Consider the following 23,991-nt stretch of genomic DNA (forward strand, 5'->3'; position numbering starts at 1 on the left):
CGCTCTTTTTATAGCTCACTTTACACGGCAGATCCCTCTCTACACCCAGATCCCTTGGCCTTTCTCGGAGAGACAGCGGTAACGCCCCTGCCTGCAGGCAAAGCAGACTCCTTGGAGGCGCCAATTCCTTTGCGGACACTGGGTCCCTCACTCCCTCTATTCTGCAGGCCGCTATATCGGTTATCCCCAAACCAGGGAAAAATCCGGATCTTTGCAGCTCATACCGGCCGATCTCCTTATTGAAAATAGACGCCAAACTATTCTCTAGTATACTTGCACACAGACTAAATCCCCATATGCTGGGTCTTGTTGACCCAGACCAGTCCGGCTTCATCCCGGGTAGGCAATGTGGGGACAATTCCAAAAACATCTGTCACCTTATTGATAAGGTGCACCGGTCAAAGGAGGAAGCCCTTTTCCTGGCGATCGACGTGGGGAAGTCATTTGACCGTGTACTCTGGCTGTACTACCTCTTTGCGATTCGTGGTTAAGATGAATGTGCTATTGCGTGCATTTTTATCTATTTAAAACCCTGCTACTTAAACCCCCATCGCATGCCCTTCAGCAGATACAATCTGCAATTGAAGGGTTCGTCCAAGGCAAGACTGCACAGTTACGGAAAACACAGCTTCAACAACCTAAGAAAACCGGAAGCCTGGCCCTCCCTGATATTACTCGATATTTCTACGCCTCCCATCTGCGTTATTTGGTGGAGTGGAATCGCCCCATGACCGAGAAATACTGGGTGCATGGACTAGTCCGTAGAGGGCCATCACATTTGGCGAGATGCTTGGATGCCACGACCGGCTTGGGCATGGGGCTTATACTCCTCTCCTGTTACGTGTCCCACGATGCTCGCCTGGGACAGGGTTTCCTAGAGGGCTAATCTGTCTACCTTCCCCTCCCCTTTCACCCTGCTTTTCATGAACCCCGCTTTTCCACCGGGTGTGAATAACTGGGTGGCTGCGCGCTGGATTGAGGGAGGTTGTAAACGCCTAGGCCATCTCTTCGACCTTCGGAGCCTGATCTCTTTCAAGGAACTCCGATCAGACTAAAATCTGCCTGCAACCGATTTTTATCTGCACTCCCAGATGATACACTCGATATCTGGGCCCGAGACGCGATACCTTGCATTCCACCCGATGCTGCCGTTTGAGAAATGGTTCATTAGCAAAAAAGATGATAAACGCCTTATATCTGAAATTTCTACCTTCCTCACTACAGCTCTTCCCAAGGTGCGCACCGCTGGACAGAAACACTGGGAGACAGAACTAGGCCGCATTCTATCTGACAAGGAGTGGGAGGATGTTTTTTATCAGATTCACCACACTACTTACTACTCAAGTCACACGGAAATGGCCTTCAAGATCGCAACATACTGGTATGGCAACCTCAGTGTGATGGCCTCTGTTGGAGAGGATGTGGTAACCCAGGGACTCTCCTCCACCTACTCTGGCATTGCCCCAAACTAACCTGCTATTGGGACCAGATACTCAATGACATCGACAGGGCATTCAACACCTTCATACCTCGGCACCCTGCGTACACTCTTCTAGGCCTTCCTAATGCAATATCTTTGCCTCTGCGCTCGCTTAGGGGAGGCAAAGGGCGCTTGCATTGAACGCTGCACACAGTTCTACTAGCACGGTGAAAGTCAGACACGACTCTGGAACACATACATTGGATACATCAGCTATGGAACCTTTTAGCGATGGAAAAACTCTCCATGGCAGCCGAGGGGAAGACTGCAGATTACTCCAAAACCTGGGCTCCTTTCTTGACTATTCTTTCCACAGAATTTCGGGAACTGACTTGCCCACAATATCTCCGCATCCTCAAATTGATTCCTGAACACACCTCTATTAACCCATAAGTATATATGACATCGCCCCCCCCCCCCTCCACTTATCCACCTAGTGATTTTGCCACAGCATACAGAGTGCCTGGACTTAATATCTGAGGAGACTAGGTGGGGGGAGGGGGAGGGTTTTGTTATGATTCCTTTACTGTTCTACATCATTTTGGTTCCCTTCCATGCTGAAATTTGACATTCCTCAGAGTTGATTGCCTCGAGGGTTGCCCTATGGCACCTGTGACCTTTTTCCCTTCAATTTCCTTGGGCGATTGCCCACAGCATTGTCTACCAGTTACCATCTCTCTTAAGACGAGCCCTGCCTGCTGGGTTGTAGGCGGCTTGCTGTGTGTAATAATTAAACGTCCTAAACTCCGCTTCGACTTCCTTGCACAGCTGAAATTTAATCTGCCGGCCCGCTGGGTTGTAGGCGACTCAATTTGTTCAACTGATTTAATACTAAACAGCAACTCTTTAAATTTTGCCTTTACTGACACCATTAGCGAATTGCAGGTATGTTTTCTAGATTTAGTGGACCATGTTAAGGAAAACTCACTACATACTCGCACTTACAGGAAACCCACGGCTGGGAACTCCATTTTACATGGTAGGCGTGCCCACCCACGAAACTCAAAAATAGCATTCTGTATGCAGAACATCTCGGTTAAAAAGAACTGTAGTTAGGTATCAACCCTGGAGATTGCACAAAAAGACCTCACCACCAGATTCAAGCAGAGAGGCTATAACTCACAGGTACTCAACCGGGCACTAACCAAAGTGAATAAAATCAAGAGAACAACATTACTGCATCCAAGTAAAAAAGGAATGGGAGGTGAAGAGAACTAAGAATGATACACGTATGATCACCACCTACAATGCCTACCACAGCAGGGTGAGATACTGCTTGATTAGGCATTGGCACCTGGTGAAGAGGGACCCAACATTGAGGGGTCTTATCTCCCGCAGCCATTAATCACTTACAGAAAAGCTAGGTCCTTGAGGCAGGGTCATGTTAAAAGCAGTCCTGAAGTCCTGGGCAGTACAATTCATATGGTACATGTGCGGATATTGCAACATATGAGAGCAGTGAAAAACAATTACAAAAGCGCCCCTGTAGCAAGGCATGTAAATTAAGCACATGGGGGTAATTTGAATGACCTCGTATAGTTTGCAATTGACAGGTAGCCAAGATTAGAAGAGGTGGGAACCGGGAATTTAGTCAAAATATATCTTACTTTTTAATACCAAAATCCCATTTGGTCTCAACTCAGAAGAAGACTTATTTGTGCTCTTAGGAACTTAGGGCCAGATGTAGGAAAATCGTATTTACTGATTCATAAATACCGAATTTTACCGTTTCATTATTCATGAATCTGTAAATATGAATGAGGGAGATTTAGGAAGATTCGGTAATTGAATTACCGAATCTGTAAAAATCGGTATTTACCGAATCGGTAAATAACGATTCGGTATTGCCCATTGATTCCTATGGGCCTTGAAGCCCATAGGAATCAATGGGCAATACCGAATCTGTATTTACCGATTCGGTAAATACCGATTTCAGCAAGGGTGCAGGGGGTGTCACTTTGACACCCTCTAGCACCCCAAATACAGGCATGTGTGCCATGTGGCACACAGACATGCCCTAAGTATAAGTATAAACCATTTTATAACGCGCTCCGTTACTGGAGAGTATCCTGGCGCGGGGAAAATAAAAGCAGATAACAGAGCATGGGAAAGAATCTTAGTTTACACTATTAAACAAATGCGTTTTCAAATGTTTTTTAAAGGCAGCGACTGTAGGTGTGGAGCGCAGATGAAAAGGAAGAGCATTCCAGGCGCGAGCCACCACCACCGAGATCGACTGGCCGCCAAGTCTGGCACGTTTAAAGCGGGAAAGGGTCAGTTTAAACAGAGTGGAAGATCTCAGGGTACGCGCAGGGGCATAGCTAATAAATCTTTTTCTCAGATACTGGGGGCCGAGACTATGGGTAGCACGAAACGCCAGAACCAAAGATTTAAACAGGATGCGCTGTGCAACAGGGAGCCAGTGGAGTGAGCGCATCTCCGCGCGAACGCTCTTCCATCTCGGGATGTTAAATAGTAGACGGACAGCCGCGTTCTGGATAATTTGCAGGCGTTTTACCAGGTAAGCAGGGATGCCACTGAACAATGCGTTTGCATAGTCTAGCCTAGCCAGTATGAGCGCCCGCGCAACAGACTCCCTGGCCTCTTTAGGGAGCAGGGGGAAAAATTTGCGAAGCATTTTTAAAGTAGAAAAGCAGGTGCCAGTAAGTTTTTTAATGTGGTGTTCAAATTTTAAATCCTCTGCAAACCAGATGCCCAAATTTTTAGCAGGTCTCCCCATCTCCTTCGGGCTGGGAATGTCAGGAGGCCATAAGGAGCTCTTGAACGAGGGGGGAAAGGAACCGTAAAAAAGCACTTCGGATTTGTCCTCATTGCACTTCAACTGTGCCTTGGCCAGCCAGCGGAACACAGAGGACAAACACAAGTGGACCGTAGATGTATCAAGGCTATCATCTGGCCAGGTGAACAGCAGTTGGGTATCATCTGCATACCCTATGATCTTAGCCCCGAACTGTTCCGCTAGATAAACCAGGGGGGTGATGTAAACATTGAACAGTAGGGGGCTAAGAGTTGATCCCTGCGGGACACCTGTAAGCAGCGGTTTAGGCTCAGAGGCATGGGGAGGCAGCCAGACCTGCTGGGTCCTGTCAGAAAGGAAGGAGGACAGCCAGTCTAACACAATCCCCCCAATGCCTATGTCGGCCAGCCGGCCAAGGAGGAGCTCATGCGGGACGGTATCGAACGCGGCAGAGAGGTCCAATAGAATTAGGACCGCTCTGCCACCTCCGTCTAAACAGTCCCGGATGGCCTCGCTCATCTCCAGCAGGGCCGTCTCGGTGCTGTAAGTCGCCCTAAAGCCCGATTGGGCAGGATGGAGGGCATTGGAAGTTTCGACAAAGCTCTCTAATTGTCGAAATGCCACCTTTTCGCAAATTTTCGTCAGAGCCGGCAAAAGGGAAATGGGTCGATAATTCCCAGGGGCCGCCCAGTCCAGTCCGGGTTTCTTCAGGAGCGGTAGAAGCTTAGCCTGCTTCCAGACAGGAGGAACCTCGCCCGTAGCCAGGGAGAGGTTCACTATCTGCGTAATTTCAGTGCAGACTATATCTGCCACCTCCGAAAGCACCCGGGCCGGGCATGGATCGGCTGGAGAGCCAGATTTCAGGGACTGGAGTAGAGGAAGAGTAACATCCTCCATAGTGTGCTCAAAGTTCGTGAGCTGCTGTTCAGGACTAGGGCATAGGGAGGGACACAAATCAGCTATTAGGCCATCGGCGGGGAGAGCTGCTAGGAGGTCTTGTTGGATCCTTGTTATTTTAGTAACAAAAAAGGAAGACAGCTCCTCGCACCATTGCATCGAGGATGGGTGGGAGACTGCCTCAGCAACAGGTGCCACAAAGCTTTTAACAATGGCAAAGATCTCTCTGCTGTTATTGTCCGCCATGGCAATACGCCCAGCATAGTAATTCCCCTTAGCAGTCTTGATAGCTGTATAGTAATTTTTTTGGGCAAGCCGTAGCGTGGATTTAGCCTCAGGGCTGTAACCACGTCTCCACTCACGTTCATGCTTTTTACACCCCAGTTTTAGTTCCCTCAGTTCAGGAGAAAACCAAGGTTGGGAGGGAAAACGTCTGGATCTGGTCAGCGTGGTCTGCTTAGTGGAGGCGGTAGCCGCCTGCTGTACCCACTCATTAAATTCGCACACCGCATCGACCAGAGGCAGCTTGGAATTTGGGCGAGTTTTGACCAACGCCTGTCTAAACGCTGGCAGATTAATCTTTTGGGGTTGACATATAGATGACGGTGGACAGCGCTCCGCAATCTCCCATTTAAATCTGATCAAATCATGGTCAGACCAGGTCGTTTTTTCAATAGCTACGGCCTGGATGGGAAAATTGGAGCATACCAGATCAAGCAGATGGCCACCCGTATGCGTCGGGGCAGTCACCCATTGCTTTAGCTGAGCAAGCTCCAGAATTTCACCAAGCCTGTGGGCTTCAGGGGAGTCAGGAACATCCATGTGAATATTTAGGTCCCCAACCAATAGAAACCTAGGAAAACCTAGGGCCCTCGGGACCAAATATTCTTCTAGGGAGTCCAAAAAGTGGGTAGCCTGACCCGGGGGTCTGTAAATCAGAGAACCTCCCAAGGTAAAATGAGGAGATGTTTTAATAGAAAAGTGGAGTACTTCACCCCCTACATCCGCAATCGGAGGCTCAGAAGCAAAGTTCCACTCTTCCTTAAAAACAATCGCTAATCCACCCCCTCTGCCCAAGGGTCGGTCCACTCTGACGATCTTAAATCCCCTGGGGACAGCGAGTTCTACGCTAGGTGCGGAGGTGCTGGTCATCCATGTCTCCGTGAGGAACAGCACCTCCAGCTGGCCGTCCACCAGTAGATCAAAGATCTCAGCGGCATGCCTAACCGCAGATCTAGCGTTGATCAGTCCCGCCCGGATGAAAGCAACCGAGGCGATGCTAGCAGAGCGGGGGGGGGGGGGGAGTGGTTGGGGCAAAAAATCACAGGTGGGGCATTTGAGCATATCACAGTTCAAGTCCGCACGTGTGCAAAGCATACTATTGTCTGGGGGAGCAAGTCTCAAGAGGTCATGGCGTGAGTACCTGCGTATCTCTGATGTGGCCATCCTCAAGGATCGCTGAGCAGAGAGGCCGGCCCTGGGCCCGTCCGAGGCACGGACGGGCACAGAAGGGCCCTCCTTTGGCGCTCCTTCGGCGCGCAGACGGCGCGCCCGCTGCGCGCGACCGCTGCGCGTCCTAGGAGGCATCCCCATTTAATGCACAAGCCCCTCCCCGAGCTGGAGCGCTAACTCCGTTCCAGTAGGGGTCCGGGACTCCCAAGATGGCGCCCGACCTGTCCCTCCACACAATCGGCACTGGCAAGCCGCGGTGGACCGGGGAGCAGGGGGACCAGCAAGCAACAGTTAGGTGAGTTTAAAAAGCACACAAGTTATGGCAACACTACACAATTAGCAATTCAATTGAGTAAGTGAAAACGAACTCGTTTTTTAAAAAGGATTAAAAAATAGTTAAAAGCGCCTGCTGCGCTAGTACTGTGCAGACAAGGAGGGCAGAAGAGATTCACTCGCAGTCTGCTCGCCTCAATTTTCCAAGCGCTATCGCAAGGCGCTGCCACCACCTCGCTCAAACACCTAAGGGCATGTCTGTCTGTCTGTCACATGGCATAGGTGTGCATGCACACATGTGCACGCACACCTGGATTCAGTATTTTACCACCCAATTGGATTGGGTGGTAAAATACCGAATCTGTAAGGCCTTTGGGACTCAGAAGAGTCCCACCTACATCAGGAAGTTACCGAATCGGTAAAAATACCGATTCGGTAATTTTACCAAATCTGTAAAATAGGGCCCCTACATCACAAATACCCATTTACCGGTCGGTAAATGGCCACCTACATCGGGCCCCTAGACATCCATATGATATGCTCTCCATTTTTAGTATTACATATGTTTATTGAATGTACAACAGATGTAAACAGTGGCGACATGAAAGAGTGGAGGATCCGTCCAAGGACAGACCCGCCCAGCAGTGGCAAGGAAGGCTCAATCCCCCGTATACGTTTACGGGCAAACAATTTATAAACAGCAAGCCGCCTACAACCCAACCAGGGCCGGCCGCGACATAAACTTAATGTGAATGGGGAGCATCTCTGAGCCTTCCCTACTTCCCCGTCTGTTTAAAGGCCGATAGACCAGGTCTCTGCTGTATGGCCGCTGAATGCCCAACAGTCCCTCTTCGATCGCCTTCCTACGCAGCTACTGGATATCTGCCACTGCCAGACCCCCTTCCCAAGGAGTCCAGTAACCAACCCCAAATGAAGCGGAAAGGAAAAAAGAAGGGGAGGACCCCTATTAACAGCCTCAACGTCTCTCAAACCCACATCCCCCCCCCCTCCGTCAACCCTCACCCCCTTCCCCAACTCCCCCCCTCCCCCCCTCCCCATGGTCCATGGTCCGCTGTTACCACCGTCTACGGCTTCCCATATCCTCTCAGGCAGATCAAAGTGTTTTGGGCTCAGTGCCGGTGTCTGTTATTCTCAACAGCCGGAGGTACCTAGGACAGGTCACCTCTGTGAACTCGGACGCCAGCAGGGACAGGAATGGTTTCCACAACTCTGCATATTTTGCCACCTCCCCTGCCCTGGACAGTGACAGTTTCTCCATACTCAGAACCATCCACAAACGATGTAGCCACCCCTGATATATGGGACAGCGTCTGTTGTCCACGGTATGGGGAACAGTGCTTGCAGATGGGCGCGCGTTGTGGGCGCCAGGGACAAGTCGAGGGCCACTGACTTGGTCATATTAACTTTGAAGCCAGAGGCGACGCCGAATCTCTCGAGATCCGCAACACACGCTGGCAGGGAGCTCCGCAGGCTCGCGAGGAATATCAGCACATCGTCAGCATACAGACTAATGGTGTGAATGTCACCCCCGAATTTGATACCCTGCACCTCCGGATCGGAGCGCAAAAGGTGTGCAAGGGGCTCCATGTATAGGGCGAATAAAAGGGGGGACAACGGGCAGCCTTGCCTGGTGCCGCGTTCTATATCGAACCGGGGCGACGTGTACCCGTTGACTCGTACTGTAGCTGTCGGGAATTTCCCGCCTTCTGCAATACTTTCTCTAAGTAGGGCCAGTGTACCCTATCCAACGCCTTTTCGGCGTCAATGGCCAGCATCATATATTCACCCTCAATCCGCGCAGCTTTTTCCAGGAGATGGAAGGCCCGTTTCGTGTTGTCTGAGGTCTGGCACTCGGGGATAAATCCAGATTGGTCCGGGTCGATCAGTCCCCCCATATATGGTCCTAAGAGGGAGGCGAGGATCCCTGTGTAAAGCTTAAGGTCAACATTCAAGAGGGAGATAGGTCTATACGCTCCACACTCCACAGGGTCTTTACCTGGCTTAGGTATCACCGCAATAGACACCTCCAGCAAGTCTCTAGGGATCGCTCCATCCTCCGCAAAAGAGGTGAAGAGTCGGGCTACTAGCGGTGCCACTTGATTACAGAATGTCTTGTAAAAGCTTACCGGGAACCCGTCCGGACCCGGGGCCTTGCCTAGTTTAAGCCGTGAGATGGCGGAGATGACTTCTTCCGGTCGGATGTCTCTCTCCAGGCAGTCTATTTGTTCCTGCGTCAACACCGGCAGGGGAATACCTGCTAGGAACTCAGTCTCCGCCTCTGGGCGTGGGGGGTCAGCTGCGTATAGTCTTGCATAAAAATCACTGAAGGCTCCCGCTATGGTTTGATTTCCCTCTACCGTGACGCCGTCGCTCCTCTTTATCTCTCGCGCCTCCCTGCGCTGCGTGACCTCGCGGAGTTTATGAGCCAACAGACGCCCACACCTGTCCCCGCCTGTATAGTAAGCGTGGCGTAGTCGGAGCGCTGCGTACTCTGCTCTATCGAGATCGAGGGCCGCGAGTTGCTGGCGGACTGCTTTTAGCTGCCTCCATATTCTCGGAGCCCCCGTTCTCCGGTGCATCTGTTCCAGCTCCCTGGTCTGCTGCGTGAGTTCCTCCCTTTTAGCTTGACGTTCTGCCGTCGAGAGCGATATAAATTCACCTCTAAGAACCGCTTTCAGCGCGGCCCATTGCGTGGAGAGTGTGGTGTCGTTGTTGCTGTTATGTGTGAGATAGTCTGTGATCACACTGTGGATTTTGGCTAACACTGCTTCCCTCTATAGTAGTGAGTCTCGGAGGCGCCACACTCTATCGGAGCACTGCGCAGGTGGCTTGGAGAGGACGACTTTCACTGGTGCATGGTCGGAAAGTGAAGCCGTCCCTATGTCGGCGCTGCTGGCAAGTGTCTTGGCGGCAGTGGAGACTAGCAGGTAGTCTAGGCGTGCATACGTTTGATGGGCAGCTGAGAAATGTGTATAGTCTCTCCCCCCAGGATGCAGCTCACGCCAAATATCTAGTAAACCTAAGTCCTGCATTCTGGTTTTGCCTACCTGTGTAGTGCGTTGACAGGACCTATCTAGAGTGTTGTCGAAGACCAGGTTGAGGTCTCCGCCCAAGATTACGTGTCGGTCTGTGGTATCGGTGACATCAGTGAGTGCCCTGTGAAGAAAGTGTTCCTGGCCATCATTGGGCCCATATATCGAGCCAACCGTAAGAGTCCTGTCACCTACAGCGAATCTGTATACCAGTAAGCGCCCCTTGATCTCAGCCAACTTCCCCAGCACCCTGCCCCTGAATCTTTGTGCCACTAGGATTGCAACCCCCGCCTTATCTGTGCAGGAGGAGAAAAATTGATGGGGAAATTTGCAAGACTTCAGCCTGTAACAATCCTTATACAGAAGGTGTGTTTCCTGCAGTAGGCATATGTCCGCCTTTGACTGTTCTAGCTGCAGCAGGATCGCCTTGCGCTTAACAGGATTATTCATGCCACGCACATTCAGTGTAAGGATAGTTAGTTCATCATTCCCCATCTAGAGGTTCTAACCCGTTCCCTGCCCCCGCGCAGCCCCAGAGTAACCGGGCCCGTTAACCCCAAACCTGCCCCCGCGTCGTGGCTCTGCCCACTCTGTCTCGGAACCGTCTCTATCAGCAATCGAGCCATGGACCAAACCCTCTCCCCAACTCAAACTCCCCCCTCCCCAGCAACTGTAAATTGTCATTGTCTCTCATCCCAAGATGAAAAGGAAAAAAAGAGTAGTGTAAGGTAGTCTTACTAGTCTGTTCGGGAGCACTCTCCCGCCAACGGCCATGTGGCCAGAGAGGACAACCAGATCAGCAGGCGTATGTAAGTCTCTCAGCCCGTGGCCGGTGCCCTTATCTGTGGCCACTGCATCCACTGCGGCGCCCTGTCCTGCTGCAATCTCAGTCGCCGGAGGTTTCTTGACTCGTTTCCGCCTTCACTGTTGGCTCCATTGCGGCCTCCTCCCTTCCGACTCTGGCACGGTTCCACGGGCTCCCTCTTCGTCCTCGGGTACAGCTATACCTAACAGCGTGCAGGCTTCGGAGACCGACCGGAGCTGATATTGTTTATTCTCCAGTCTGAAAATGTGGCGAAAGGGATGACCCCAGCTGTACGGAATCTGGTGCTGCTGCAGGTAGGATGTGACTGGCTTAAAAAGCCGGCGCTTGTGCAGTGTGAGCGCCGCCAGGTCCTGGAAGAGCAGTGGCGACGTGCCCTGGAATGCTATCGGGTGTTTCTGGCGTGCCTTCTGTAGTATCTCCTCCTTGGTACGGTAGTCCTGAACACACACCAAAATGTCCGGGGGAGGCGGGCCAGTTCTGTGGGCCCTATCTAGTGGTAGAGGAGAGTCCAATGGCCGCACGAGCACGTGGTTGAAGAGTTCTCTGGCGTATCGGAATGCATCTTGAGTGGCTTCGGACGTGGCCACGTTGCGAATGCGGATGTTATGGCGTCTGGAGCGATTTTCTAAATCTTCCAGGTGGAGTTGGAGATCCACCTGCTGGTCGTGCAGTCGAATGATCTCCTGTTGCTGGGCCGCCAGTTCCGTCTCCTTTTCGTTGCTTTTGGTTTCTAGGTCCGCCACCCTTTCACCTATACCGTCCATCTCGCGCCGCACCTCCCTGATTTCGCTGGTGAACTCCGTCTTGAAGGTCTGAATATCATCCCGCAGGGACGCAAAGAGGGACTCCAAAAAGGCCTTTGTAATGGGCTGCTCACTGTTGTCGGCGGTCTGACCCAATTTCTTCGGGGTCGGGCGGTCGCTTCCTTCTGTGGAGGGGTTGGCGGTTTCGCGAACATCTTTCACAGTTTTGCCTCGGGGAGGCCTGCACGTGGACATCCCGGTTCCCCGGCGGGCAGACCACTTGGCGTTCCGGCCTCTGTCCGCTGAACCGGTCGATTCCGACCCTCACGTGTCAATGGCGAGGCGCTGGGTCTCCGCTGGGCTGGCGTACACCTCTGGCCTGTCCTGCGCGATTCTCCCTCCTCAGCCCGGCGCCGCTGTGGGCAGTCACCCCTGCTCTGTCTTGTTGAGCCTCTCCTTCCCCAATATGCCGGCTGCCCCTCCAAGTGGCGTCTACAGTGACATCCTATAGTTTCCACTGCTCCTGCTTCAATGCCCAAGGTGCTGCCCGCCGCCCAGGCCGTGTGGGCAGTCTCCCTATCGGGGGGCGCGGTACTCTGCCCATGGCGATTTCAGCCCCGTGTCACCACTCGATGCAGCCCTTCAAGGCCTCACAGGGACGACTGGGCCCCGCTCAAGGACGCTTCACTGCGTGTGCCCCGACCACTTCCGGGCCGATATGCCCGCCGAGGGAGCCCCTTGCTCTCCCGTAACTTCCTGCCACTGTGCCTCGGGACTCACCGCAAACCCGGTCGGGCCGTCCAGTATACCTCCGGCCTTCCTCCCCGTGCGTCCGCCGGCCTCGGGGCTCCGTGACGTCCTTTAGCAGCTCCGTCCGCCACCAAGCCTCAGCTCCGCCGCCTCCCAGGCCGTCTCCGCAGACACCGCAGGCCTCCGTGCAGCTCTCAGGCAAGTGCTGCCGTCGCTCGTCTCAGGCCTCGCCACTCAAGCCGAGAAAGGGGCCTCCTCCCGGCCGCGCACCTCGTCTGATGTCTGCCTCGTTTCCAGGACGGCGAGGGGGGATGGGCGTATCGCGCTCTTAGGACTGTACTTGTCGGGTCCGCCGCGTGTTGTTTTTCCGCCAATACCTCCGGGTCCGCTCTGCTTCAAGGGCGATTTCCGACAGTCCGAGGCCCCCCACTGTGGGCACGGGGGCGCCGGAACCGGTGCTATAACAGGGCCGTTGGCAGGAGCAGTGGCGATACACGTCCGCTCACTCTGCCATCTTGGCCACGCCCCCTGCTCTCCATTTTTAGATGAGTTTTAATTTGATGAAGGAACCTCGTGTTATTAGTAAAGACGTCGATGAGGAAATCTGTTTACAATCCATGTAATGAAATGGTTTTGACAGTAGTTTGAAATGTATAAATCTATGACGTAGTCAATTACAAAAGCAAGTTTAACTATTCTGAGAGAAAAAGTGGATAAATAATGAAGCTCCATGTCACAGAATGAATTGTGTTTAGAACCGCAATCTAATTGCATAAATAATTGTTGAAGTGGAATATCCACTAGCACTTTTCATGCAAGCCACTTGGCTAATATTTATTCTCTTGAAGATTAGATAAAAGGAAAAATAATGCACTTACACTTTTTACTCTGCCTGTTCAGAATGCATTTTTGCACATGACCTCTGATTTGAAACGAAGGGAGTGAATATACTCGGAGATGTGATTTATACTTGAGGAATGCCGCAAGTAGGGATTATAACCTGTTTAAGTTCCATTTTGCATTTTCACTTTGTTGTTGGATAGCCAAAATCCTCATCAAAATTTAAAATATTCGATGCCCAAATACTTCAGGAGATATTTAATTTCTTAGAAATCATGATTTTAATCTTTCCGTTCTGTAAACAAAATCTATTTAATTTTGTGACTTCTTTACATTAGGGTGTTTGATGAATTGTAAAAATTCACCCCATCAAATATCAAGTGGAAGTCTGTTTTCACTTGGCGCTGGTAATGTTGATCATGTGACCGGAGGTTCCGGGGTTTTAAAAACCATGATCAGATAACATTCCGTGTGTGACCAAGGTACTAATGCCCAAACACGTTACAGCGGATGAAATAAAAGCGCTAAAAGAAAATCATGTGTCATACTCTGGTGTTGGGATCCGATTTCTATCATAAGAATTGGAACTGGAGCGAATATGTATGTATGTATTTATGTATATATATAAGTATGTGTATATGTATATGTATGTATGTATGTGTATATGTATGTGTGTATGTATGTGTGTGTATATATATATATATATATATATATATATATATATATATATATATATATATATATCTAGATCCTGAGTTCTCCAGAAGTATTTGTTCAAAAACATTTCGTAATTATCACAGACCCAGGCTGGTCTCTCATCAGACTTTCTCTGACCAGGAATCCACTTTACCCTTCCATCCTTCCATTTAAGGTCTCGCCTACCAGACCGCGTCACCGGTCTGTTGGCAACAAGACCTATTGTCAGCTTACAGTAGCCTTCCAGCCTGCCCATTGCTCACCATTAATGACTTTACTGTGAATCTCATTTGCATATTTTGTTATTCCTTCGCTTCCGTGGGCTTTCCTTCGTTTTTTTTGCTTGTGTCCCTGCCCTTGAGCATGTATGCTTTATCTGTGTCCTCCCACTGCTTGCAATTTAGAGTGAAAGCCATTTTTCTCACTATTATATTCACTAGGTTGTTTGCAAAACAATAATTTTCCCCTGCAGAGCTACCCTTCTGCATCTTTATTTTCCTTTATACTAATCCAATATATTTAAGATTTGTGAGCGCAGCCTTAGTTATACACGTGTGCTATTCCCACACTGGAGAATCCTAAAGAAGGGCATGCCGAGAGTACTGGGATATTGGGCATGCATTGAAGCACATAGTGGCGGTCTGGTCTTCACCTGTTAATAATCAATAAGTGCTACCTCTCTCCGAGCATCCCCTTACAATAATATTCTTTGGGATGCTGCATAGAGCTTAGAGCCTTCTGTTGCTTCAGAGAACCACACTGTGACCATAATGGAAAATGAAATACCTTATATTTTCTAACTCTGTGCATCTTAAGTACTCCGTAGAATGATGGTTGCCCCTAATCGAGTGGCGTGAGTCTTTCTTGAAACCCCACATTTCAAAGGTTTCGTGGCCAACCAGTCAGGGGCAATATTTCACCAGCTAACTATGGAGTCCTTGGTTACAGGGGTTTCCCCAATAATAAAGGCGGATGTTGCCTACATGTTGTCCCAAGAAATATTTTTGGGGAAAGATATTGTCATGCGTAGGTGACGCTAGGTCTCTGCTTATGTATGCTTTATATTTCTGGAGACCAAGAGAAATATAGTATTTTACCCCTTGTTAAAATAATACTTTTTATGAATAGGGAGGCATAACAGAAAATTCAGGGTTATGAGAGCACTGAAACGTAATTTTTTGTAGGATTGATTATCTTCTGGACAGTCATTTGGAAACAGTGGCTGACTGCTAGTGTCAGAAGAAAAACAATCAAGCCTTCAGCAGCTGTTGTCTTCTACATACAAACGGATGCTGATCTGGAGGTCTCACCATTAATTAAGCCTAAATATCTGAGAAAAGAAAAGTGCACCCATGCAAATTGCAGCAACAAGACCAGATTATAACATGCTCAAAAAGCAAACACGAAGAAAAGCCTCTGGGAGACATTGGTGCACAAATCACATCTGCAGTGAAAAGGTTACAGTACAGACATTCCTTTCTAAATATTATGTGTACCGTTTTTACTGAAACTAGTGGAAATGTGGGGCATCCTGCTTGCATCTAGTTGTTACAAACTTTCATTAAAGTCCTTCCCATGATTGACAGCTACTTTATGTTGAGAAATTGTTTACATTCCAAATGCAAACACTAGGTGGCAAGATGTTGCACAGGAAATTATTAAGTTGCCAAACATATGCCAAACTGCAGAAGTATTTCAGATAAACTTGTTTCTGAAAAATCCTCATCAAAATTTAAAATATTCGATGCCCAAATACTTCAGGAGATATTTAATTTCTTAGAAATCATGATTTTAATCTTTCCGTTCTGTAAACAAAATCTATTTAATTTTGTGACTTCTTTACATTAGGGTGTTTGATGAATTGTAAAAATTCACCCCATCAAATATCAAGTGGAAGTCTGTTTTCACTTGGCGCTGGTAATGTTGATCATGTGACCGGAGGTTCCGGGGTTTTAAAAACCATGATCAGATAACATTCCGTGTGTGACCAAGGTACTAATGCCCAAACACGTTACAGCGGATGAAATAAAAGCGCTAAAAGAAAATCATGTGTCATACTCTGGTGTTGGGATCCGATTTCTATCATAAGAATTGGAACTGGAGCGAATATGTATGTATGTATTTATGTATATATATAAGTATGTGTATATGTATATGTATGTATGTATGTGTATATGTATGTGTGTATGTATGTGTGTGTATATATATATATATATATATATATATATATCTAGATCCTGAGTTCTCCAGAAGTATTTGTTCAAAAACATTTCGTAATTATCACAGACCCAGGCTGGTCTCTCATCAGACTTTCTCTGACCAGGAATCCACTTTACCCTTCCATCCTTCCATTTAAGGTCTCGCCTACCAGACCGCGTCACCGGTCTGTTGGCAACAAGACCTATTGTCAGCTTACAGTAGCCTTCCAGCCTGCCCATTGCTCACCATTAATGACTTTACTGTGAATCTCATTTGCATATTTTGTTATTCCTTCGCTTCCGTGGGCTTTCCTTCGTTTTTTTTGCTTGTGTCCCTGCCCTTGAGCATGTATGCTTTATCTGTGTCCTCCCACTGCTTGCAATTTAGAGTGAAAGCCATTTTTCTCACTATTATATTCACTAGGTTGTTTGCAAAACAATAATTTTCCCCTGCAGAGCTACCCTTCTGCATCTTTATTTTCCTTTATACTAATCCAATATATTTAAGATTTGTGAGCGCAGCCTTAGTTATACACGTGTGCTATTCCCACACTGGAGAATCCTAAAGAAGGGCATGCCGAGAGTACTGGGATATTGGGCATGCATTGAAGCACATAGTGGCGGTCTGGTCTTCACCTGTTAATAATCAATAAGTGCTACCTCTCTCCGAGCATCCCCTTACAATAATATTCTTTGGGATGCTGCATAGAGCTTAGAGCCTTCTGTTGCTTCAGAGAACCACACTGTGACCATAATGGAAAATGAAATACCTTATATTTTCTAACTCTGTGCATCTTAAGTACTCCGTAGAATGATGGTTGCCCCTAATCGAGTGGCGTGAGTCTTTCTTGAAACCCCACATTTCAAAGGTTTCGTGGCCAACCAGTCAGGGGCAATATTTCACCAGCTAACTATGGAGTCCTTGGTTACAGGGGTTTCCCCAATAATAAAGGCGGATGTTGCCTACATGTTGTCCCAAGAAATATTTTTGGGGAAAGATATTGTCATGCGTAGGTGACGCTAGGTCTCTGCTTATGTATGCTTTATATTTCTGGAGACCAAGAGAAATATAGTATTTTACCCCTTGTTAAAATAATACTTTTTATGAATAGGGAGGCATAACAGAAAATTCAGGGTTATGAGAGCACTGAAACGTAATTTTTTGTAGGATTGATTATCTTCTGGACAGTCATTTGGAAACAGTGGCTGACTGCTAGTGTCAGAAGAAAAACAATCAAGCCTTCAGCAGCTGTTGTCTTCTACATACAAACGGATGCTGATCTGGAGGTCTCACCATTAATTAAGCCTAAATATCTGAGAAAAGAAAAGTGCACCCATGCAAATTGCAGCAACAAGACCAGATTATAACATGCTCAAAAAGCAAACACGAAGAAAAGCCTCTGGGAGACATTGGTGCACAAATCACATCTGCAGTGAAAAGGTTACAGTACAGACATTCCTTTCTAAATATTATGTGTACCGTTTTTACTGAAACTAGTGGAAATGTGGGGCATCCTGCTTGCATCTAGTTGTTACAAACTTTCATTAAAGTCCTTCCCATGATTGACAGCTACTTTATGTTGAGAAATTGTTTACATTCCAAATGCAAACACTAGGTGGCAAGATGTTGCACAGGAAATTATTAAGTTGCCAAACATATGCCAAACTGCAGAAGTATTTCAGATAAACTTGTTTCTGAAAAGAATGAGGGTAGAACGGCACCCAATAGGTAGACAGTTCAGCAGCTCCTCAGCTATGCCCTCGTAAGGCTTGTACTTTTTTGTTTTTTGTTTAAGTAAGATTAAGTTAAGTGATTATATATTCCAGTGTTGCTATAAGGTTTTTTCGAGATTAGAATCAAGTAGAGAATATTGAGCAACAGTAGATTAAATGCAGGAGACTAGCCTTTCTTTCCTGGTTGCTTTGAATTCGAGAGTGTGGCTTTGTTGCTTTTTGCTGTTATTTTGAAATGCATTATAAATAGTTTTTTCACTTTGCAGGGCTATAGAACTGGGTATGCATACAGACAACAGCTAACCAAAGAGAAGCCTCGTCATAAAAGCGATGTGGAGATTCCAGCCACAGTGACAGCCTTTTCTTTTGAAGACGATGGTATGCCTCGTTCGCCACTTAAGTTCCTGGCCCAAAAACAGCAGCGGGAGAAGACACGGTGGCTGAACTCTCCTAATACCTACATGAAAGTTAACGTACCTGAGGAATCCTTTAATGGAGAGACCAGTCCACGGACTAAAATTACAGTATGCAAATATATTTGTTTGAATTCATTATTGTGAAGTCTTGCACAAATAGGCTATACATTTTATTTGGATATTGTCAAGTTCAGTTCAGCAATGATTACTGTTGATTACACCAAGTGTTAAAGTAAAACGAAATAGACACAGGAATAGGAAGACAAAGGCACAGGTAACACTAGGCAAGGTAGAGTACCAGGGTAGTGGAGGCCTGAGCTGCTCACAACTGTAGTAAACTAATCTACTCCAACCTATGCACCAAATGAAAACCCTTACTTGAGGATAAAATCATAAACCTGACCTTCGAATCGGCTTACACTAAGATCAATGCAGTGACCACTATAGTAACTAACACCCACATTAACAAACACACCACACACAAAAGAAAGTTAAGTTACGGCCGATTACAGCATGATGTTTACAAAGAGCATAAGTAGGCGCAGTTTACACAGGTTAGGTGAAGGGTGATGTTACCTTAATCCCCACTGTGATTATCCTTCAAAGATAACCCTGAAAACATGGGTTTGGCCAAAAGGATTCCATGATCAACCTCCCCTTTGGAGCACAACTATAGGCAAAGAACAGACATTCAGAATACCACCACTCTCACCGTATTGGCATTTGTGTCTACTAGGATATGACTTCCATTAGCAACACAATCATAGACACCTATGTCTGCAAGGAAAAGCACAATGGACCAAGTAATTGGCAGATGTGAGATGTAAAGACCACCCAACATTACTCCCTTTTGCTTTTAATGCTTTTAACTTGTCATCCCTACTAACTCCAATTGCAAGATGTGTGTAAACATGGCAGAATATTTAACATGTCTATCAGAAGATGAGCATATGAAGTTTAAAGAGAGCTGTCTGGAGGTCTGTCTCAAACCACCAACCATGACATAAACGGTGATATTGAATGTAGCAAACACCAGGTGGTGGCTTATGGTAATTGAACATCTGGTCTGACAGCAAGCATATCTTAGAGCTTCAGACACATTTTTCAATCCAACATGGGAAAGGACTGTTTGGCAAAGAAAGACCTTTAGGCTGTACGGTGTGGTGGTGCCAGGGCTATAGTTTTCTTGGTTAAAAGGAAACCATATGGGTTTTAGGTTCCAAGGCTGAAGGTGCAGAACTTGCAAGGTGCACCTACCAATTAAACTCAAGTCTAGCAGTATCTGCTAAGGCCAACCAGTGCCTTTGTTGGCAAATATCAGCAGGCATACTTTTGAGCATGGAGACCAAGAAAGCAAACGCAAAGGAGGTGGGAGGCCTACCTCTCTACTCAGAACTAAAGACCCCTGGTCAGATTAATACGCACAGTTATGATTTTGGACATCATACTTATGAGAGCTAGAAACAGTGTCACTGGGCATGCACTTAAGTTGTTTCGCCTCCCCCCAAGCTTCCTGTGTACAAATGAAAGAATACATCACCTGCTTCTCATTGGGGAAGCGGAGACGGTAGTCCATCTGCAAAGGAAAGGAGTCATGGAGTGCTACAACAGATACTTTAGAATAAAGAATAACATAACAATGATCATCTGGTCCATTCTCATTCTCTAACCAGTCAACAAATACATAAGAAACCTGTGCTTCAATGATCACTTTCAGAAAACGTCATGTTTGCATTCATCTTAGCAAAAACATAGAACATCCTTTAGTTTTACATTTACTGCAGGGTATATAAATTATTAGTTTAGTGTATTTTGTCATCTGCAATCAGCTTTGCCAGGATACGTAAGTCAGGACTCCAGCCTCAGCGAACACCGCATCCAGAGCAAAACATCTACCCTGAATGAAGCAAATGGCGCTCTCTGAAGCTAGTCATCCATCTGGTGTTGCAAGCCCATGCATTTCCTTGTATTCTTTTCAACATACTTATGCAGTGACATACATAAACGCCACTCAGATTCAGCGTCTCCCTATTAAACAACTATTTTGCCTGGAGTCTTCAAATTCTATTGTTCATTGGACGCTCCACAGTACTTCAAACTGTCCATTTAAAGCCACTGGAGGAACATATCTATTATGTTCTTAAACCATTTGTGTTACCCGTGCTTCATTTGTGAGATTAAAAAATGAACTGATTGTACTCTTGCATTCTGAGGACTTACCAGTCAACACATCAGTGTCTGTTGGTTAGACTGGAGCAAGACTGGTTGCACATTCAAAGCTTGAAAGCAGCAGTACTTTGTACAGGCGTTCCACCGGTGTCATGAGCTGTCGAAAAAAAGGGTGTCATGCACACATTACCAGGCCCAGGGTTATACAAGTACTTGTATGTAGTGTATACTTTTATATTTAACTGACTTTTTGATTGTGTAATTATTTATAGAGCGCTTTATTAAACTATACAGAAAATGGCATGATTCTGATAGAGTATTCTTGCTGCAGATTTCTCACCCATTGAATATTCACCAGGCTTCAAACTAAATCTGGAAACATTTTAGAAGTATGTTTGTGCTTTAGCAGGTGGCGCCATGCAGTTCTACACCAATGTCAATCTGATCTGGAAATGATTTGCAGAACCTATGTAAGTGCCACTCTCTCATGTTCATTCCTTTCTTTTGAACGCCACCAGACACTGATCTGGAGCTCTGGAGCTCTTGCGCTCATCTCTGAGACACTTCAATATTTCTCAAACACTTGCAAGGGATGTCATCCCCTAAAGTAACAGTTCTTAAGCCCTGTAGGGGCTGTTGCAAAACAAGTGTCTGTGATATATCCCCCTCAGGTTTTCTTGAGGTGTCTGGAGTTGTCATGACTCCAAGGCCTGCAGTGACTGCATGTCGATGAACCCAAAGGTCATCCGGGGTCCGGATGCAAAAGTCTACATCGCCAAGCATAAGAAGACTCTTTGCCGAGACTGCTGTTAATTGCACTCCAAAATATGATCCTTTTCCATGCTCTAGGAGTCACCCACGCTATTCCAGATGCCGGTCTTCGTGTTTCAAATCAGTTGAGAAGTCCAAAAAGAAACTCAAGAAATTGAAGCTGGACTCTGCCTCCTCCTGCCACTCACATTTGCCTGAGCAGGCATGGAGTGGCACCATGGCTTTCGATCTCACTCACAGAGTCACCCAACTTTGAAGCCAATCATTCATCTGGTTGCGGCACACCTGAATTACTGGGGCCGCCCCCCACTACACAATGATTGAAGAGTTCAGCGTAGCCATGCTCTGGCTCCTCGGATCCTTGCAGAGTCCCTCTGGTGTGCCTACGGGCCCGAGGAGCGGAGAGACGTTCCATTTGAAGTAGCACGAGCAGGTTCACCATTGGTGTCAGTTGGACCCTCTGAGCCCATCACGACACCTCTGATTTTGACCCTGCCGCTGGTGCCACAGTTCACGACGGTCCCTTGAGCTTTAACGCAGTACCAAATCCACCGACGCTGGATGACAACGTTCCCATAGGCCTGTTTGATTCTGAGTTGGCGCCAGACCGTTCCCAACCAAACCGCTATCGCTGGCTGTTGAAGGCAGGCTCTCCCCAGATAGTTGTAGGCCACCTTCAGACTACAGCAAAACTCCTGTCATCTTTCGGGTTCACTTGCGGCATGCCTAAGCCACTCCTGACTCCTCCTCAGATGCTCCCCTTCATCGTAGCCATTCTGGACACGATGTGATTTTGTGCCTTTCCTAGAGAGAGTCTGAGGTATTCTGGCAATGATCCCTAGCTTTCAGCTTCAGTCCTCGATTTCAGTGAGGTCGAATCTGAGGCTGCTGGGATTGATGGCATCCTGCTGGTCAAGCACACCAGGTGGCATATGTGAGACCTAAAGTCTCAGTGGGCCCAAAATCGAAGGAATCTCACCAACCACGTCCAGATTTCATAGGAGACTGCAAAAGACCTACAGTGGTGCTAGCTGGAGTGATTGGGTCAGAGGCAGACCGCTCTCTCAACCTCACCCAGAGCTCACAGTGATGGCCGCTGCATCACTTCTGGGTTTGGACTTTAACCTGGGAGATGTAGAGATCTGAGGCCCCTGGTCTCTGGTCGAGTCCCAGCTCCATATCAACCTTCAGGAGCTGAGGGCTATCTGCTTGGCGCTGTAAGTCTTCCTTCCACCTATCAAGTTGAGGTTGAGGCTTGTATAGGTGCTCACAGCCCACACCACCGCCATGTGGCTTTGCAACAAACCAGGGTGGGATGGGGGTCAAGGACCCTGTGCCAGCAGGTTTTGTGCCCCTGGAAATGGTTGGACCACTAAGGAATTTTCCTGGTGGTGAACCACCTGGCAGGATCATTGAACGCCAGGGCTGACGAGCTCAGCTGTCGGTGCCTAGCGGATCACGAGTCATAGTTGGATCCAGGGGAGATAACCCTTCTTTGCTTAGGTCTCTAGTTATGTGCTTTTTGAAAGGTTTACATTTGTTTTCTCCCTCTCGGTCATGCCACAATAGAACCCGAACTTAGTACTTGTGTTTCTAATGTGCACCTCAATTGAGCTGCTTCCCGGCTACCCTTACGGCTTCTTACCCTCAAGACTGTATTCCTCGTTGCCATTACATCGCCGCAGCCAACCCGCCGTACACCCTTCTTTCCAGATAAACTCGTTCTGCGGACACAAACATCCTTAACAAAAGTTGTGATGCCCTTCTCCATTGGTCAAACCTACACCCTGCCATTGTTTCATGCTCCACCTCACCCTTCCAAGTAGGAGAGACTCCATCACTTGAACCCCAAGAGACCGCAAAGCTTCTACGTAGATCGTACCAAAGAGCACCAGGTGGACAATTGGCTCTTTGTGGGGGTTCTCTGGAGCGAAGAAAGGCAAGACTGTGCAGAAGAGGGCCATCCTCCCTCTGTATTGTACTCCCCATTAAGATCTGCTACGCATTGGCTAAAAAGCTGCCTCCAGGACTGCTTGCTCATTCTGTCAGGGTCAAAGCTGCTACCACTGTGTTGGCACTTGGAGTCCCTGTCCTAGACGTTTGCCAGGTGTCTACGTGGGTGTTCCTCCACACGCTCATAAAGCACCATTGTCTAGTCAGTCATGTCCATCGAGAGGTGCATTTTGCCTGTTCAATTCTGCAGGACTTTCTGGTTTGCGTCAATTCACAGACCCACCTTCTAATAGGTACTTCTATGGGATCTATTCAAAATATGAGGAATCTGCAGCTAAAAGTCTCGATCGGAAGAACACGTTACTTATATTTGGTAACGCTCTTTCGGATAGAGGCTCTAGCTAGCTGCGGATTCCTCACGATCCTCCCCATTTTATGGTTGGATTCTTTCCATTAATATGATCCCAAGTCTAGAAATCTGCAGACTGGTAATACCAATTTGCCTTTAGGGCACTGCGCCTGGGGGCACAGTCTGGAAAGCAACGGACATCAGCGCAAGGGAGTGGTGCCTATATAGCCTCTGCACGTCATTTCCGGAGCAGACGGCATTGGTGTGGAGCCGCCCAGAGCCATCTAGCAGCTGGCAAAGGTACTGCTGAAATGTTTCCGGATCCAGTCTTACGACTGGGGTATATTCAAAAGATGAGAAATCAGCGGCTCGATAGTCTCTACTAGAAAGAGCAATACAAAAGGTACGTAACTTGTTAATTTATTAAATGGGTCTTTCAGTTTAAAGAAACACGCTCACATATCAAATGCTTTTCTTAGTGGATGAAAACAGAGGACGCCGCCAAAACCTGCAGTGGCACACCAATCAAAATTGAGGATCCAAACCAATTTGTGCCACTAAATACGAACCCAACAGATGTTTTGGAGAAACGAAACAAGGCAAGTTCTGGCGATTTGACTGTCTCAAGTATTA

At 47.7% G+C, this 23,991-nt stretch overlaps 1 protein-coding gene across 11 annotated transcripts in view; it reads left to right on the forward strand.

Moving 5' to 3' along the window:
- ADD3 (adducin 3) overlaps positions 1 to 23,991 on the forward strand; it is a 455,953-nt gene that overhangs the window by 334,514 nt on the left and 97,448 nt on the right. For all 11 annotated transcript variants that reach the window (XM_078643745.1, XM_078643752.1, XM_078643750.1 and 8 more), the window contains 2 exons: positions 17,967 to 18,224; positions 23,838 to 23,957. In XM_078643745.1, coding sequence (XP_078499871.1) covers positions 17,967 to 18,224; positions 23,838 to 23,957 — 378 coding nt within the window. The remainder of the gene's footprint in view (positions 1 to 17,966; positions 18,225 to 23,837; positions 23,958 to 23,991) is intronic.

Source organism: Lissotriton helveticus, chromosome 5_1, assembly GCF_964261635.1.
Source record: "Lissotriton helveticus chromosome 5_1, aLisHel1.1, whole genome shotgun sequence".
Classification (NCBI taxonomy): domain Eukaryota; kingdom Metazoa; phylum Chordata; class Amphibia; order Caudata; family Salamandridae; genus Lissotriton; species Lissotriton helveticus.